At 37.7% G+C, this 14835-nt stretch overlaps 1 protein-coding gene across 3 annotated transcripts in view; it reads left to right on the top strand.

The window, feature by feature from the left end:
• The window catches only part of FRYL (FRY like transcription coactivator), a 262440-nt gene that overhangs the window by 105032 nt on the left and 142573 nt on the right, over window positions 1-14835 (top strand). For all 3 annotated transcript variants that reach the window (XM_039241070.1, XM_039241072.1, XM_039241069.1), the window contains exon 4: window positions 11788-11987. In XM_039241070.1, the coding sequence (XP_039097001.1) occupies window positions 11868-11987 (120 nt within the window). In that variant the 5' untranslated portion in view covers window positions 11788-11867. The remainder of the gene's footprint in view (window positions 1-11787; window positions 11988-14835) is intronic.

The following is a 14835-nucleotide window of genomic DNA, read 5'->3' as shown; positions in this document are numbered from 1 at the left end:
GTCTTCTGACTCCGGGGTTCATGCACGTTTTAAAAATACCACATAATTTCTAGATTTTTCGAATAGTTTCTGAGCTGAGTTTCTGAAGGTTCAAAGAGTACAAGCAGATAATAACCTCAGGGAGATTCTAGCTGAGGGCATAATGGATTATTTAGACATAGGTCATTTTTCTTAAGCTTTATAATAAGCGGTATTTCTGTAGTAGACTTCAAGTAAAAAACATTGGAAACGTGCCAAAGATGTCATAGGACTTCTATGTTTAGAAACTGTTTTCAATAGGAATAGTTTAGACTAGGATAAATAAACATTTTAGGAACAGATGTCCAAAGAACAAGCAAAAGTCTTAATTTTTCTATCCATTGAAATTCCACCAGAAGCAGAAATGTTGGACTGAATGGTAAGAAACATGATTGTAGTCACACAGGATAGAAACTTAAAATACTTACAAATAGAATTAGTGAGAATTACATACTATGATTTTAAAAATTAGTAACCTAAAGAGTGACTAAAAATTCAAATCTGAAAACAAACAAACAAACAAACAAAGAATGACATAGATCTCATTTCTCTTTGGGTACATGAAGGAAGCTAAATTAAGGGTATGCCCTGGTTCTAGACAAGAAGTCTTAATTAAGATGCCAGTTTTCCCCCATTAATTTATGAAGATCTATACAAGCCTGGAAGTGTAAGTGAAAAACAATAGCTGAGAAATTACGGAAGGTGATGAGTAAACAGGAGTATTTGTGCCAACAGATAATAAAACTTATTAAAAGCTACAGTGATTAAAAGGAGGTACTAATACAAAAACAGATTTTTTTAAAATTTGATTATGCTTATGTCTATGATCTTTCTTATGAGACTGTAGTTTTATCATTAATTTGTTAAATTTGTTACCGAGAAAGGGATAGCAATATATCACTCCTCAAAAAGACAGGTACCCAGGCTATAAGATTAAATGAATAGTCCAGTAGAAATGGGCCTAGGAGGTTTTCTCACCCTATGCTGTAGGCCTAATCCACCTCCATTCCTTTTTCTTTTTAAAAGAATTTCTTCTCTCAGCTTCCTTTCTGTGTGTGTGTGTGTGTGTGTGTGTGTGTGTGTGTGTGTATGTGTGTGTATAATATATATATATATAACCAGGTGTGCAAAGCATCCAAACCCAGATTCTTTTCTTTTTTTCCCCTCCAAAACCAGATTCTTAATGAGCAGAATAGAAAGCACAATTTGAGTTTGGATGTAGTTTATGATAGTGAATAAAATCAGAGATAGACTTTCAGTAAAGGACCCCAGAAGAATTGATGAAGTATTAGAGAAAAAATGGTCTTTATTGAATATAACTCCAGATAAAGTCTAGTTTGATGATAGGTTTATTTTTCAAATGCTTATTTATTTATTTTGAGAGAGAGAGGGAGAGCGAGAATGAACAGAGAAGGGGCAGTGTGTGTGTGTGTGTGTGTGTGTGTGTGTGTGTGTGTGTAGAGAATCCCAACTAGGCTTCATGCTGTCAGCCCAGAGGCCAACACAGGGCTTGATCCCACAAACTGTGAGATCATGACTTGAGTCGAAATCAAGAGCTGGACGCTCAACTGACTGAACTACCCAGGCCCCCAAGATGACAGATTTCAATGGAAAAAATAAAACTAAGTTAAAACATAGGTGAGACCTACCCTACAATCCAGCAATTGTGCTATTAGGTATTTAACCAAAGGATAAAAAAACTACAGATTCGAGGGGTACATATACCCTAATGTTTATAGCGGCATTATCAACAATAGTCAGACTATGGAGAGAGCCCATATGTCCATCAACTGATGAATGGATAAAGAATACTTGGTGTATATACACATACATACACACAATGCAATATTAGCCATCAAAAAGAACTAAATCTCGCCATTTGTAACCATGTGACTGGAGCTAGAATGTATTATGCTAAGTGAAATAAGTCAATCAGAGAAAGACAAATACCATATGATTTCACTCATATGTGGAATTTAAGAAACAAAACAGAGGAGCACATGGGGAGGTAGGGGAAAAGAAAAGAGAGGGAAGCAAACCACGGGAGACTCTTAACACTAGAGAACAAACTGAGGGTTGCTGGAGGGAGGTGGGTGGGGGATGGCTAGGTGGGTGATGGGTATCGAAAAGGGCACGTGTGATGGATGAGCACTGGGTGTTGTATGTAGTGATGAATCACTGAATTCTACTCCTTAAAACAATATTGTGCTGCATGTTAACTAACTAAAATTGAATAAAAGAATCTCCAATAAAAAGGAAAGAAAATATTGGTAAATATATATCTATTCAAAGTGGAAAAGCTTTTCCTTTTTAGTCCATTTTATGTAAAGGAATTTGAAGGTACAACCAAAAAATATATCAAAAAATATTTGATTTGGGAAATAGTTATCCTGAGTAATTAGTATGTTAATACTCTACATCTTTTTTAAAAAATCTTTATAACAATGATTTCTTTTTTTAAAAATAGTTTATTGTGAAGTTGGATTCCATAGAACACCCAGTACTCATCCCAACAAGTGGCCCCCTCCATTCCCATCACCTCCCTTCCCCTCCCCCCCACTCCCATCAGCCTTCAGTTTGTTCTCAGCATTCAAGAACATGGTTTGCCTCCCTCCCTCTCCCCAACTATTTTTCCCTTTCTTCTCCCCCATGGTCGTCCGTTAAGTTCCTCCTAATCCTCCTATATGTGCAAACATATGGTATCTGTCCTTCTCTGCCTGACTTATTTCACTCAGCATAACACCCTCGAGTTCCATCCATGTTGCCACACATGGCCAGATTTCATTCTTTCTAATTGCCATGTAGTATTCCATTGTATAGACAGACCACATCTTCTTGATCCATTCGTCAGTTAATGGACACTTAGGCTCTTTCCATGTTTTGGCTATTGTTGAGAGTGAATAATCTACATCTTTAAAGGAGAAAAAAAGGGGATATATGAAAATCTAGTGATTCTGGAGAAAATGAAGCCACTGATCTGCAAGTTCTTGGAAACTTAGGACCTGAATTCATATTTCACTCCCACATGATAAGTGACTTTAATTAGGAGTCAATTTCCTCATCATAAATTGACTATACCTTGTAGTAGTATATTTCTGGATCTTGGTCCTGAAATCAGCCATGACGACAGTATTTACACAATGGAAATAGGCAAATGCCATAAATCAGAACACTTTTTTCCTTTTACTTTTTTTAAAGACACATTTACCATCATATCACTTGAAGTAAGAATAGGGTTGTAAGAACTGTAGAGAACAAAACTTATAGTTACCAGAGGGGAGCTGGGTGGAGGGGAGGGTTGAAAGTGGTGAAGGGGATTAAGAGTGCTCTTACCATGATGAGCACTGAGAAGTGGCTAGAACTGTTAAATCGTTATATTGTACACCTAAAACTAACACTGTAGATTCACTATACTGGAATTAAAAAACAAAAATTAATTTTGAGGTTATCTTACCTTAAAGCAAACTGTGTTTATGCACTGAAGTCATCAAATGATGCTTTCATAGTGTACCTCTCAATACCCACAGCATGCATATCATTTGTATTTCCTTATTTCCTTTTCGGACACAGTTACATCCACATGTGCAGTTTTTCTCTGGGTGGTTTGTTGAGAGGTTACCCCAACCTGACTGGCCTCACCAAAAGTTGAAATTTGCTGTTATTCCCTAATATTGATTTTGCTAGCTTTGTTTCTACTTTCAGTCTACCATGTACCCTGATTTGCATTTTTGACATTTTATTTTTAATTGACTTATAATCTGTTTCCTTTCTCTGAGCTTGATCCAAGCACATTATTGTTTTAAGCTTTAGCTTGAGCTGCTGTTTATTTTGACTCTTCCCAGGCATTTTTGGTTCTGGCTGACAGGGATAGAATGGGCTTTTCTTTCTTTCTTTTTGAGTTTTTAAAAATTAACAGACTTTATTTTTTAGGGCAGTTTCAAATTTACAGAAAATTTTGAGGAGAAAGTACAAACAGTTCCCATGCCCCCCCTTATCCTGCCCCAAGTTTCCCTTATGAACATTTTATATTAATGTGATACAGTTGTTATAATTGATGAACATCATAATTCCCCGAAGTCCATAGTTTACATCAGGGTTGACTCCTTGTGTTGTATATTCTGCGGGTTTTGACAAATAAAAGGACATGTTCCCGTCATTACAGTTTCATACAGAATAGTTTCAGGGCCCTCAAAATCACTTTGGCTTTCCTACTCATCCGCCTCTGCTTCCAACCCCTGGCAATCATGCATCTTTTTCCTGCTTCCATACTTTTGCCTCTTCCTTAATGTCATATCATAGCACTGTATACTCCTCTATCGTCTGGATGCCCCATCCTTTATTTTTCCATTCACCTACTGAAGGTCAGCTTGGTTGCTTCCAAGTTTTGGCATTTAGGAATAAAGCTGCTACAAACATCTGTATGCAGGCTTTTTTTGTGTGTGGACATGTTTGTAACTCCTGTAGGTAAATATCAAGGAGCATGGTTGCTGGGTCATCCGGTAATAGTATGTTTTTGTAAGAAACTGCTAAACCGTCTTTCAAAGTGCCTGTACCATTTTGTATTTCTACCAACGATGAACCTCACCAACATTTGGCGTTTTCAGTGTTCTGGATTTTTTGGCCATCCTAATAAGTGTGTAGTGTGGTGGTAGGTCATTGTTTTAATTTGCATTTCCCTGAAGACCTGTGATACGGAGCATCACATTTGCCTGTTTATCATCTGTAGGTCTTCTTTGTCGATGGGTCTATGCAGACATTTGTCCTACTTTTTAATTGGGTTATTTTCTTTTTGACTTTTAAGAATTCTTTTAAGAGAAGTTTTTTATTTTTTATTTTATTATTATTTTTTAAAAATATTTTTTTTTGAGAGAGAGAGAGACAGAGTATGAGCAGGGGACGGGCAGAGAGCGAGGGAGACACAGAATCTGAAGCAGGCTCCAGGCTCTGAGCTGTTAGCACATAACCCCTTGCAGGGCTCGAACTCACGAACTGTGAGATCATGAGCAGAGCTGAAGTTGGACGCTTAACCGATTGAGCCACCCAGGTGTCCCTAAGAGGATTTTTTAAAATGTTTATTTTTGAGAGAGTGAGAGCGAGCAGGGGAGGGGCAGAGAGAGAGGGAGACAGAAGATCTGAAGTGGGCTCTCTGTGGTGACAGTAGAGAGCCCAGCGTGGGCCTCAAACTCATAAACTGCGAGATGGTGTTTTGAACCGAAGTTGGATGCCCAACTGACTGAGCCACCCAGGCGCCCTGGGAATTCTTTATATGTTTTGGATGGCAGTTCTTTATCAGATGTGTTTTACAAAGATTTTCTTCCAATCTGTGCCTTGTCTTTTCATTCTCTTTATAGTATCATTTGTAGAGCTGAAGTTATTAATTTTAATAAAGCTCAATGTATCAAATTTTCCTTCATGGCTTCTATTGTGGTGTCATATCGAAAAAGTCATTGCCAAACCCAAGAATACCTAGCTTTTCTCCTTTATTATATTCAGGGAATTCTATGGTTTTCCATTTTATTTTTAAATCTATAATCCATTTTGAGTGACTTTTTGTGAAATCTGTCAATCCTGTGCTTAGAGGATTCTTCCTCCTCCTTTCCTTCTTCTTTTTATTTTGCCTGTGGAGTTCCAGTCATCCCAGTACCATTTGTGGGGGGAATCTCCTTGTCCCATTGATTGCCTTTGCTTCTTTGTCAAAGGTCAGTTGACAATCAGTGTGGGTCTCTTCCTGGGTTCTCTGTCCTATTCCACTGATCTGTTTGTTTTTTTTTCCTCCACCAATACCTTTCTGTTCCTATAGATTTAAAGTGAGTCTTGAAGACAGGTAGTGCAAGTTCTGCAGTTTTGTTCTTCTCTCAGTATTGTGTTGGATAGTCTGCGTCATTTGCCTCTTCGTATAAACTTTAGAATCAGCTTGTTGATATCCACAAAACAACTTGTTGGGATAGACTTGTTTTTTAGACTAGACTTTGGTTTTGCTTTTTAAATTCAGCGCTATTTTTTACATTTATTCTTGTTCCAATACCATTTACTTCATACTTTTTTTTTTGGGGGGGAGGTGATAAAAATAAAAACTTTTATTGTTGGCCAGGGTAAGTAATAATTATAATAGTAAGCAGTTGAATGACACTTTGTTATATTTCTGTACATAAACGTATGCACATGCATGTAAAAGATTGTGACTATAAAGTAGGAATTTTTATCCCTAAAGACTTGTGGTTGGGATAAGGATGCTACAGGTATTTTTCACATACCCCACTGGGATCTTTTTAAACTACAGCCATCTGCCCCCTCTGGTCCCTATCTGAACTATCCAGTTGTTGAGAATCACTCTGTATTTTGAGACCTGTTACTGTTTAGAGTGCTCTGCGTAAGAGCACAGTAGGGGAAAAAGACTGAGAATCACTGCTATCATGTAACAAAACCAAACGTGTCACATTAAGGCTTATGTCTGGTCGCACTTGTCTGCTCTCTTTGACTGAATTTAAATTTATTTTATAAGAATATAGGAGTCTTGAAAACATGAAAAAGAGAATTATTTTAGCAAGTATGCTAGCACAGTGCTATATAGAATAAGCTGTCCCAAAAATACCATATATTTTTTTTTATTTGCGCTTTATCCAAAAGAAAGAATAGGCATGCCAGCTTCTATTCCCTCCCAAATTTTAATTATTCAGGTCTCGACTTTATTCTTATTATTAGCAGTTAGAGTGTAGTAGATTTACATTCCAAAGATGTTTGATATGACATTGGGTTTCTACAACTTGTAATTCAGTGCCTAAATTGTGTTCTTAAGACTTATGCTCTAACAGTTATGTCTTCATTCTCTCACAAGCTTACATAAATTTTTCAAAATTTTATAGCAACATGTAAGGAATATTACTGTTTTGCATTATAAAATATTTAACTCAAGCAGTCAGGGGATATCAAGTTAATCTAGTTATGTGGAAACTGGTCTTTTCACCTTTCCTAGAGCACTCACCTTTGTTTCTTATCTGTTAGCAAAATATGAGAGAAATTCACATGTTTTTTCCAAAGATGAAACATTAGTGAAACACAAACTAGTGGACAGGTAGGGTGGGGAACCACTTTGATAAATGTTGTCTAATTTTTACTTGTTTAAAAACTATTAGTGAAATTAAATATTGTAACTTGTTCCTTCATGTCTTTTGTCTAGTTTTCCAGTTTGAGGGTGAGGGTCTTTTTCCAGCTGACATTATTAGAGCTTTGTAGATGGAGGTAAAAGTGACTAACTCTGTGTTTGTTCTGTGCTGCAAATATTCTGCCTGCCCTTTGATTTTATTTTGCTTTTATATACTGTCTTAATGACCTTTTTTGCACTTAACTCTCTGTTGAATGTTTTCTCGTGCCATTCAGCTTTGGGTTTGTTTTTGTTTTTTGTTTTCTGGGTTTTTTTTTTTTTTGAGAAAGAAAAAGAGAACTAGTGGAGAAGAAGAGGAGAGGGAGAGAGAGAATTTTAAGCAGGCTCTACATTTCAGTGCAGAGCCTGATGTGGGGCTCGATCCCATGACTCTGGGATCATGACCTGATTTGAAATCGAGTCTGGTGCTCAACCAACTGAGCCACTTACGTGCACCCCCCTTTGGTATTTTTGACGATGTCATTTCAGTGGTCCATAGAATGTTTTGTTTATTAGATTATAATTTATTTTGCCCATCCCTTCGTAGCAACATTAGATTGTTTTGTGATCTGTAACTTCAATCAGTAGATCTGTTCAGTGTTACTTTTGGGTGTTAATTGATTCAACAAGCATTCGTAAATACTTATGAAGAGATAGAATTGATATACATTTGATTTAAGAATTGATATACATTTGATTTAAAAACATTTTTCGTAAAATCATTATTTTTTTCAAACTTGAAATACTTCTGTTTTGGAAGGTAGTGCAGATATTTGGAACAGAATAGAAGATAAGTACAGATTTTCCTAAAATGTTTGACTTTAAAGGCATATTTCTTAAAATATGCAGTTTTGATATCTAGTGATGTTCGTTTATGCTTAAGTTATGTTTATACTTTTTAGGAAGTATATTAAAGTATATTAAAGGCCAGTAGTTTGAGAAGTCATTTTAACTGGAGTTATTTTTTTCTCGTTTGAAGAAATTATTCCAGAAATGTCATTTAATAATTTTATATCTCATCAAAGCCTAGAAATTAAGTACCAGGCCTATTACAAGACTGATTCTTTGGTTACATTTATTGTAAAGTTAAAGCCAAAGAAATTTTGTAACTCTTTTGTGATCTTATAAATCTTATTTCAAGACTTACAAATCTTAAAAGAAAAGATATATTTTGTAGCAACTACTTTAAATGAAAATGTGAAAATGTTTTCATTTTTATGTCTAAAATGTAAACTAAACTTCAGGAAACTAACTCTCTGAGTAGCTTTTTATTGTTAGTGGTTTTTGTTTGGTTTTTAGTATTTTATGATTCCTTAAAGTTTTCCAGCATAGTATGAATGTAAAATATAGAGTACCCTTAATGATCCAAAATGATTTCTTTGAAGATCACCATTTTTCACAATAACGTTTGTTAACAGAGTCTCTCCTTTATAATACACAATGTTGGATCATGAAACAGAGTAAACAAACAAGTCATTGTTTAAAATAAATAGTGTGTACTGTGTTCAAAGGACTGTGAATTTTTGTTTTGAATTGTTCTTATTATATAATTTTAGTTCTAGATTACAATACATGTTATATTTTGATTTGAGCCGACACAAAGATAATTAGTTTTAAGTGCAATGTTAACAATTTGTAATAGTCTTTATTTTTTAATATATAAGCATCATGGGTGACTGATTTTTAATCTTGGAGAGAAAAACCTCTGTTTTGTAAAAAGAAGTAAATAAATAAAGATAATAACTAGGGTGTGAAAGGAGCCAAGTATTTGGAAATTCTGTCTTTCAAAATAATTTTTTCTTAATTTGCTGTTATTTTTTCTGAAATAACTGCTGTACCCTGACTTTGTATTACTTTCTAGAACTTTCTTTTGGAGTCACCAAGGTCACTTTTATATATCTTGACACACTGTATTTGGTAGAGTAGGGTTGTTGTTGTTGTTGTTCTTGTTCTTGTTTTTTTAAACAGGACAGTTTATGAGTTTGGAGAGTATGTATTTAGAATGAATTTTTAAAAATGTTTATTTATTTATTTTTGATAGAGAGACAGACAGAGCATGAGCAGGGGAGTGGAGGCAGAGAGAGGGAGACACAGAATCCATAGCAGGCTCCAGGCTCTGAGCTGTCAGCACAGAGCCCAGTGCTGGGATCGGACTCAAACCACAAGATCATGACCTGAGCTGAAGTCAGATGCTAAATAGACCGAACCAACCAGATGCCCCTAGAATGAATTTATTGTCCTATAGTTAGGCACACACACACAGGAATTCAGCGTTTGAATAATTTTGTTCTTCCCTTTTCAAGGAAGGGTTTGTTTTTGCGACAGCATATGAAGAGGTATTACCTGGAGATCAGGTTGAGGTAGAGAAGTACCAGCTTGGCAGGGTTTTCAGTGCATACTGTAGGCCACAGAGGATGACATAAGCTGAAGTTCGAGAATGGAAGGGTCTGTATTATGCAGGTGGCTGGAAGAGCAAGGCAACTGATGGGATAATCTGTAGATACAAAGCCGGGTAGATTGCCCAAGCAGGCAAGAGAACAAAACCTGTGTAGATAAAAAGCATGTAGCAGTCAGTAGTGCTCTTTCTGTGGCACAGCTGGTGCCCTGTACTGTTTGCCAGGCCCTGTGACATCCGTGTCTGAGTAAATGGCACCGCTGCCCTTTGAATGATTCCAGTAAAAATCCCGCAACTCATTGTCAATTCCATTCTTTCACCTTGATGCCAAATTCACTAACACATTACGATGTCAAGTCCTTTCCTTCTCTCCTGTGCTCTTTCATCCTCTTCGTCCGAGCTAGAATCATCTCCTCTGGGGCTGCAGTGGCTTCCCTGATTCTCCCTCTGCGCTCTTTCAATCCATTCTCCAGAGGAACCAGAGAGATCTTTTAAGAGAAGCCAGGTCCTTTCCCTCTCCAAGTTAATTTTAATTTCATTTGGAATAAAATCCATTTTCCTACAAAGTTACAAATCCCTGACTAATGATTTTGACCTCATCTCCTATTGCCCTTCACTTCTGCTTCTAAGCGTTCTTTGAATTCCAGCCACACTGGTCTTCTTTTTGTTTATCAAACAAGCACACTCAGTTTAGCACATACTGTTCCTGGTGCTTTGCCTTGCTGCCTCTTTTTCATCATCTAGATCTGAGTTCAAATGTAGCTTCTTCATGCAGATCAAAACCACACTGAGATACCACCTCACGCTGGTCAGAGTGGCTCAGATGAACACAGGAGACTATAGATGCTGGCGAGGATGTGGAGAAACGGGCACCCTCCTACACTGTTGGTGGGAATGTAAACTGGTGCAGCCCCTCTGGAAAACAGTGTGGAGGTTCCTCATAAAGTTAATAGAACACCCCTATGACCCAGCAGTAGCACTGCTGGGAATTTACCCAAGGGATACAGGAGTGCTGATGCATAGGGGCACATGGACCCCAAAGTTCATAGCAGCCCTTTGAACAATAACCAAATCATGGAAAGAGCCTAAGTGTCCATCAACTGATGAATGGATCAAGAAGATGTGATTTATCTACACGATGGAATACTACATGGCAATGAGAAAGAATGAAATCTGGCCATGTGTGGCAACATGGATGGAACTCGAGGGTGTTATGCTGAGCGAAATAAGTCAGGCAGAGAGGGACAAATACCATTTGTTTACACATATAGGAGGATTAGGAGGAACTTAACAAAGAACCATGGGGGAGAAGGGGAAAAATAGTTGGGGAGAGGGAGGGAGGCAAACCATGAGAGACTCTTGAATGCTGCGAACAAACTGTGGGCTGATGGAGGTGGGGGAGAGGGGAAGCGGGGAGATGGGCATGGAGGAGGGCACTTGTTGGGATGAGCACTGGGTGTTATATGGAAACCAACTTGACAATAAACTATAAAAGAAAAGAAAAAACAAATGTAGCTTCTTCAATGAGGGCTTTCCTTTTTTTTTTTTTTTTTAAGTTTATATTTTTGAGAGAGAGAGGAGAACAAGTGCACCTAAGTCAGGGAGAAGTGGGGAGAGAGAGAGAGAGAGAGAGAGAATATCCCAGGCAGGCTCTACATTGTCAGCATGGAGCTGGATGCAGGGCTTGAACTCACGAACCGGGAGATCATGACCTGAGCCAAAGTCTGTCGCTTAACCGATTAAGCCACCCAGGTGCGCCAGTGAGGCCTTTCCTGTTCGTGCTTTCCATAATAGGGTCTATCAGTGCCCGAACCAGTTCCTGTTTCATTTATTCACACCTGTTTTATTTCCTTCATTGCACACAACTGTGTTTAGAATTCATTCACTCATTCAGTACATATTTGTTGTATACCCAGTATACACTAAGCATTGTTCTGGGCACTTGGGATTCATCAGTAAATAAAAAAGACAAAAGAAAAACCCTGTTCTTATGAAATTCACATTATTAGTGTCAAAAGAAAAACAGTACATAATAAAAACACATAACTAAGTTATAGTTGGGCAATTTGTTAGAACGTAGCAAGTGCAATGGACAAAAATAGAGGATGATAATAACAGATTGGGAGATTGGGATGGGGTTTCGGGGCAGGATGCATATTACATAGAGCAGTGATGGTGGGTCTCATTGTGTTGATCATTAAAGTAAAGGCCTTTTGTTTCTTTTTGTCTTTAGCTTCAGCACCAGTCAGCAAAGTGAATAAGTACTGTGCGTCTTCCAACTTTCATTCCACTTTGGGAAAAAAGAGTATCACCATGTCAAGCATTACGATTGACCCAGATGTCAAGCCTGGTGAATATGTCATCAAGAGCCTCTTTGCAGAATTTGCTGTTCAAGCTGAAAAGAAAATTGAGGTTGTAATGGCTGAGCCCTTGGTGAGTAGAGCTGACCCATAAATCTGAAATATTTTCTTGACTTTTGTATTAACCACTATAATAACAAAATTTCCAAAGGAAATAGTGTATTTGAAAAAAAATTAAAGGAAGCCAATATGAAAAGGCTACACACTGTATTCTTCCAGCTATGTGACATTCTTAAAAAGGCAAAACTTAGGGAGACCGTAAAAAGACCAGTGGTGCCAGGAATTGTGGGTGGAGGAGCAAATAGGCAGAACATAGAGGACTTTTAGGGTAGTTGAATGAGCTGTGTGATACTACAGTGATGGACACACATCATCATGCATTTGTCTTCACCCACAGAATGTACAACACCCAGAGAGGACACTCATGGAAATTATGGAAGTCGGACGATTAGGATGTGTCACTGTAGGTTCATCAATAATAACAAATATAACAACACTCTGGTGGAGAGGCTCGGCATGTGTGGAATGGGGCGTATGGGAAATCTGTACCTTCCACTCAGTGTTGCTGTGACCCTGAAACTGCTCTAAAAAAATAGTCTTTAACAGAAAGAATTCAGGGATAGGCCAGTAAAGTGGCGATCTAGAAAGCCGTAATGACTTTAGAATCCACCTTGATAAATTACTGCAGGTCACCAAAGAACTGAAATGGATTTCACCAAGTGGGAATTGTCGAGACAGATAAAACATAAGAGCAAATAAAGGAGAATCTGGAGTATTCTGCAAGTTGATGATATGACAGTCCCCAAACTTACAATAAACTAGTAAATGTATTTTTAGACCTATAGCGCCTAAAGCACACTTAAATGGTGTGAGAAGCTCCATGTGATGAGAACGTATGGTAAGGAGGAAGGAAGAGAAAGACCAAAAGCAAATGTTTGAGTCAGATTCTAGAGAGTGGTGAAGGTGTTGTGAGAGATAATACAGTGGTTGAACACTAGTAGAGAGAAGAGATTAAAGGCAGGGACTTAAGAGGGGGCCTGGCTGGCTCAGTCAGTAGAGCATGCAACTCTTGATCTTGGGATTGTGAGTTTGAGCCCCACGTTGGGTGTAGAGATTACTTAATAAAATCTTTAAAGGCAGAGACTACTATTTAGCTATTGTATATAATTCAGGCTGGAATGAAGAGTCTTGAACTAGGGCATTAACAATGGAAGTGGTTGCAGAGGAAAGTAAGGTAAATGATGGACTCTGTAGAACTAGCAATTAAATAGGAGTAGATGTTTTTGAGTGAAGGTAATGGTTAAAAGTTCTTTGAAATGGCAGAAGAGATATTAGGTAAAGAACATGAGAATATTATGAGGGGTAGGAAAGGAGAATGAGATAAGGTCAAGATAACTGTTAATCTAAATGATGTGGAATTAATTGATTAGTACCTGGGAATTCTTTGTTGGTGACCAGAGATGGGGAGTAGAAATAGAGATTTTGGCCCCATCTACGTTAGGGTGATAAAGCCAAAAGAACAGATGATGATATCAAGAGAAAGAGAGTGGAGATTGGCATTATTATTGTCAAATTATATGGAGAGGCAGAGTACAAGGAACATTGAGAGAAGTTATTGGACCTGGGAATTAAGCAGCTTGTGAACAGTTTTTGTAGAGTGACACAACTTTAGGAAATAACTTTCAGAGTTTGAATGGGCTGGATATATGATGTATCAAGATCACAGTGTGGGTTAGAAGTGGGATGAACACAGGGAAGATGGAGGTGGAGGATGTAACAGCTGAAATTTACTTATTCCTTATACAGCTGCATTAGGTCTCGGTGTTCACCAGTGATTTGAGACCCCAGATGGTTTGTTACTTGTTTGAAGCTCAAAGCCGGAATGGGAGTTAGGCACAATGATGGCTTCCAAGCCTGTAAGCTTACTCACACTGCTGTACTTCCTGGGAAGGAAGGAAGGGAGGGAGGAAGGAAGAGAGGAAAGGACCAGAAGAGAGAATAGGTGGTGACCTAAGAAAGGTGGGGAATTGGAGGTATGGTTATGTATTCATTTCCTCAGTGAAGTGTAGGACCTCACATTGCTAAGATTGCGAAGGTATGTGGGTGGGTCTGCGCATGCCTGTGAGCAGTTTCTTGCTGTCATTAAATACGAAGAAACTACTGTGAAGAAAGCATCTATCTATGCATGAATATATTTGAGGTCTCATAAATAATAATATGTAAAAAGATCATTAGCCAAAATGTATGTTGTAAAACTGTGCAGCTCACTGTATTCAGTTTATTTTTTTTCACTGTTTTCAATTTAAATCCTTCCATAGTTGCTTTCTATGTAACAAAATAATGATTTTTGTTTTATCAGTGCATGTATAGTTTAGAGCATGTATGTAAAGTTCTGCCTTAGAAATAAGATTACAAGGACTTGTAGATATGAATTAATGATCATGAGGTTTGAGTATAAATGTGCTTCATCTATAAAATGTTATTTTTGTCATCAGTGGTCTACTAATCACATGATCGTGTACTATGCTAGCCCGCTTAGCCAGCATACAGTAAGAAAGGGAGCCACTTTTTAAAAAATACATGTGACAAAAAGTTTATAGAACATGGTGATTAGTTGATAATATTGTTCTGTAAAATTGAAGTTTGCTAAGGGTAGAACTTAAGTGGTCTCACCAAAAAAAGGGAAGGGGCAGTTGGGGTAAATATATAAAGTGATGGACGTGTTAATGAAGTCAGTGGTGGGAATCCTTCCACAGTGTGTACATACATCAAATCATCACATTGTACACTTTTTAAAAGTTTATTTATTTAGAGAGAGAGAGAGAGAGAGGCAGCATGTGTTGGGGAGGGGCAGAGAGAGGGAGACAGAGACTCCCAAGCAGGCTCCACACTGTCAGCATGGAGCCTGATGCAAGGTGCGA

This window comes from Hyaena hyaena, unplaced genomic scaffold (genome assembly GCF_003009895.1).
Source record: "Hyaena hyaena isolate Hyena2069 unplaced genomic scaffold, ASM300989v1 scaffold_187, whole genome shotgun sequence".
NCBI lineage: Eukaryota > Metazoa > Chordata > Mammalia > Carnivora > Hyaenidae > Hyaena > Hyaena hyaena.
The sequence above is the reverse complement of the archived record's forward strand: the minus strand, read 5'-3'. Positions and strand labels throughout refer to the sequence as shown.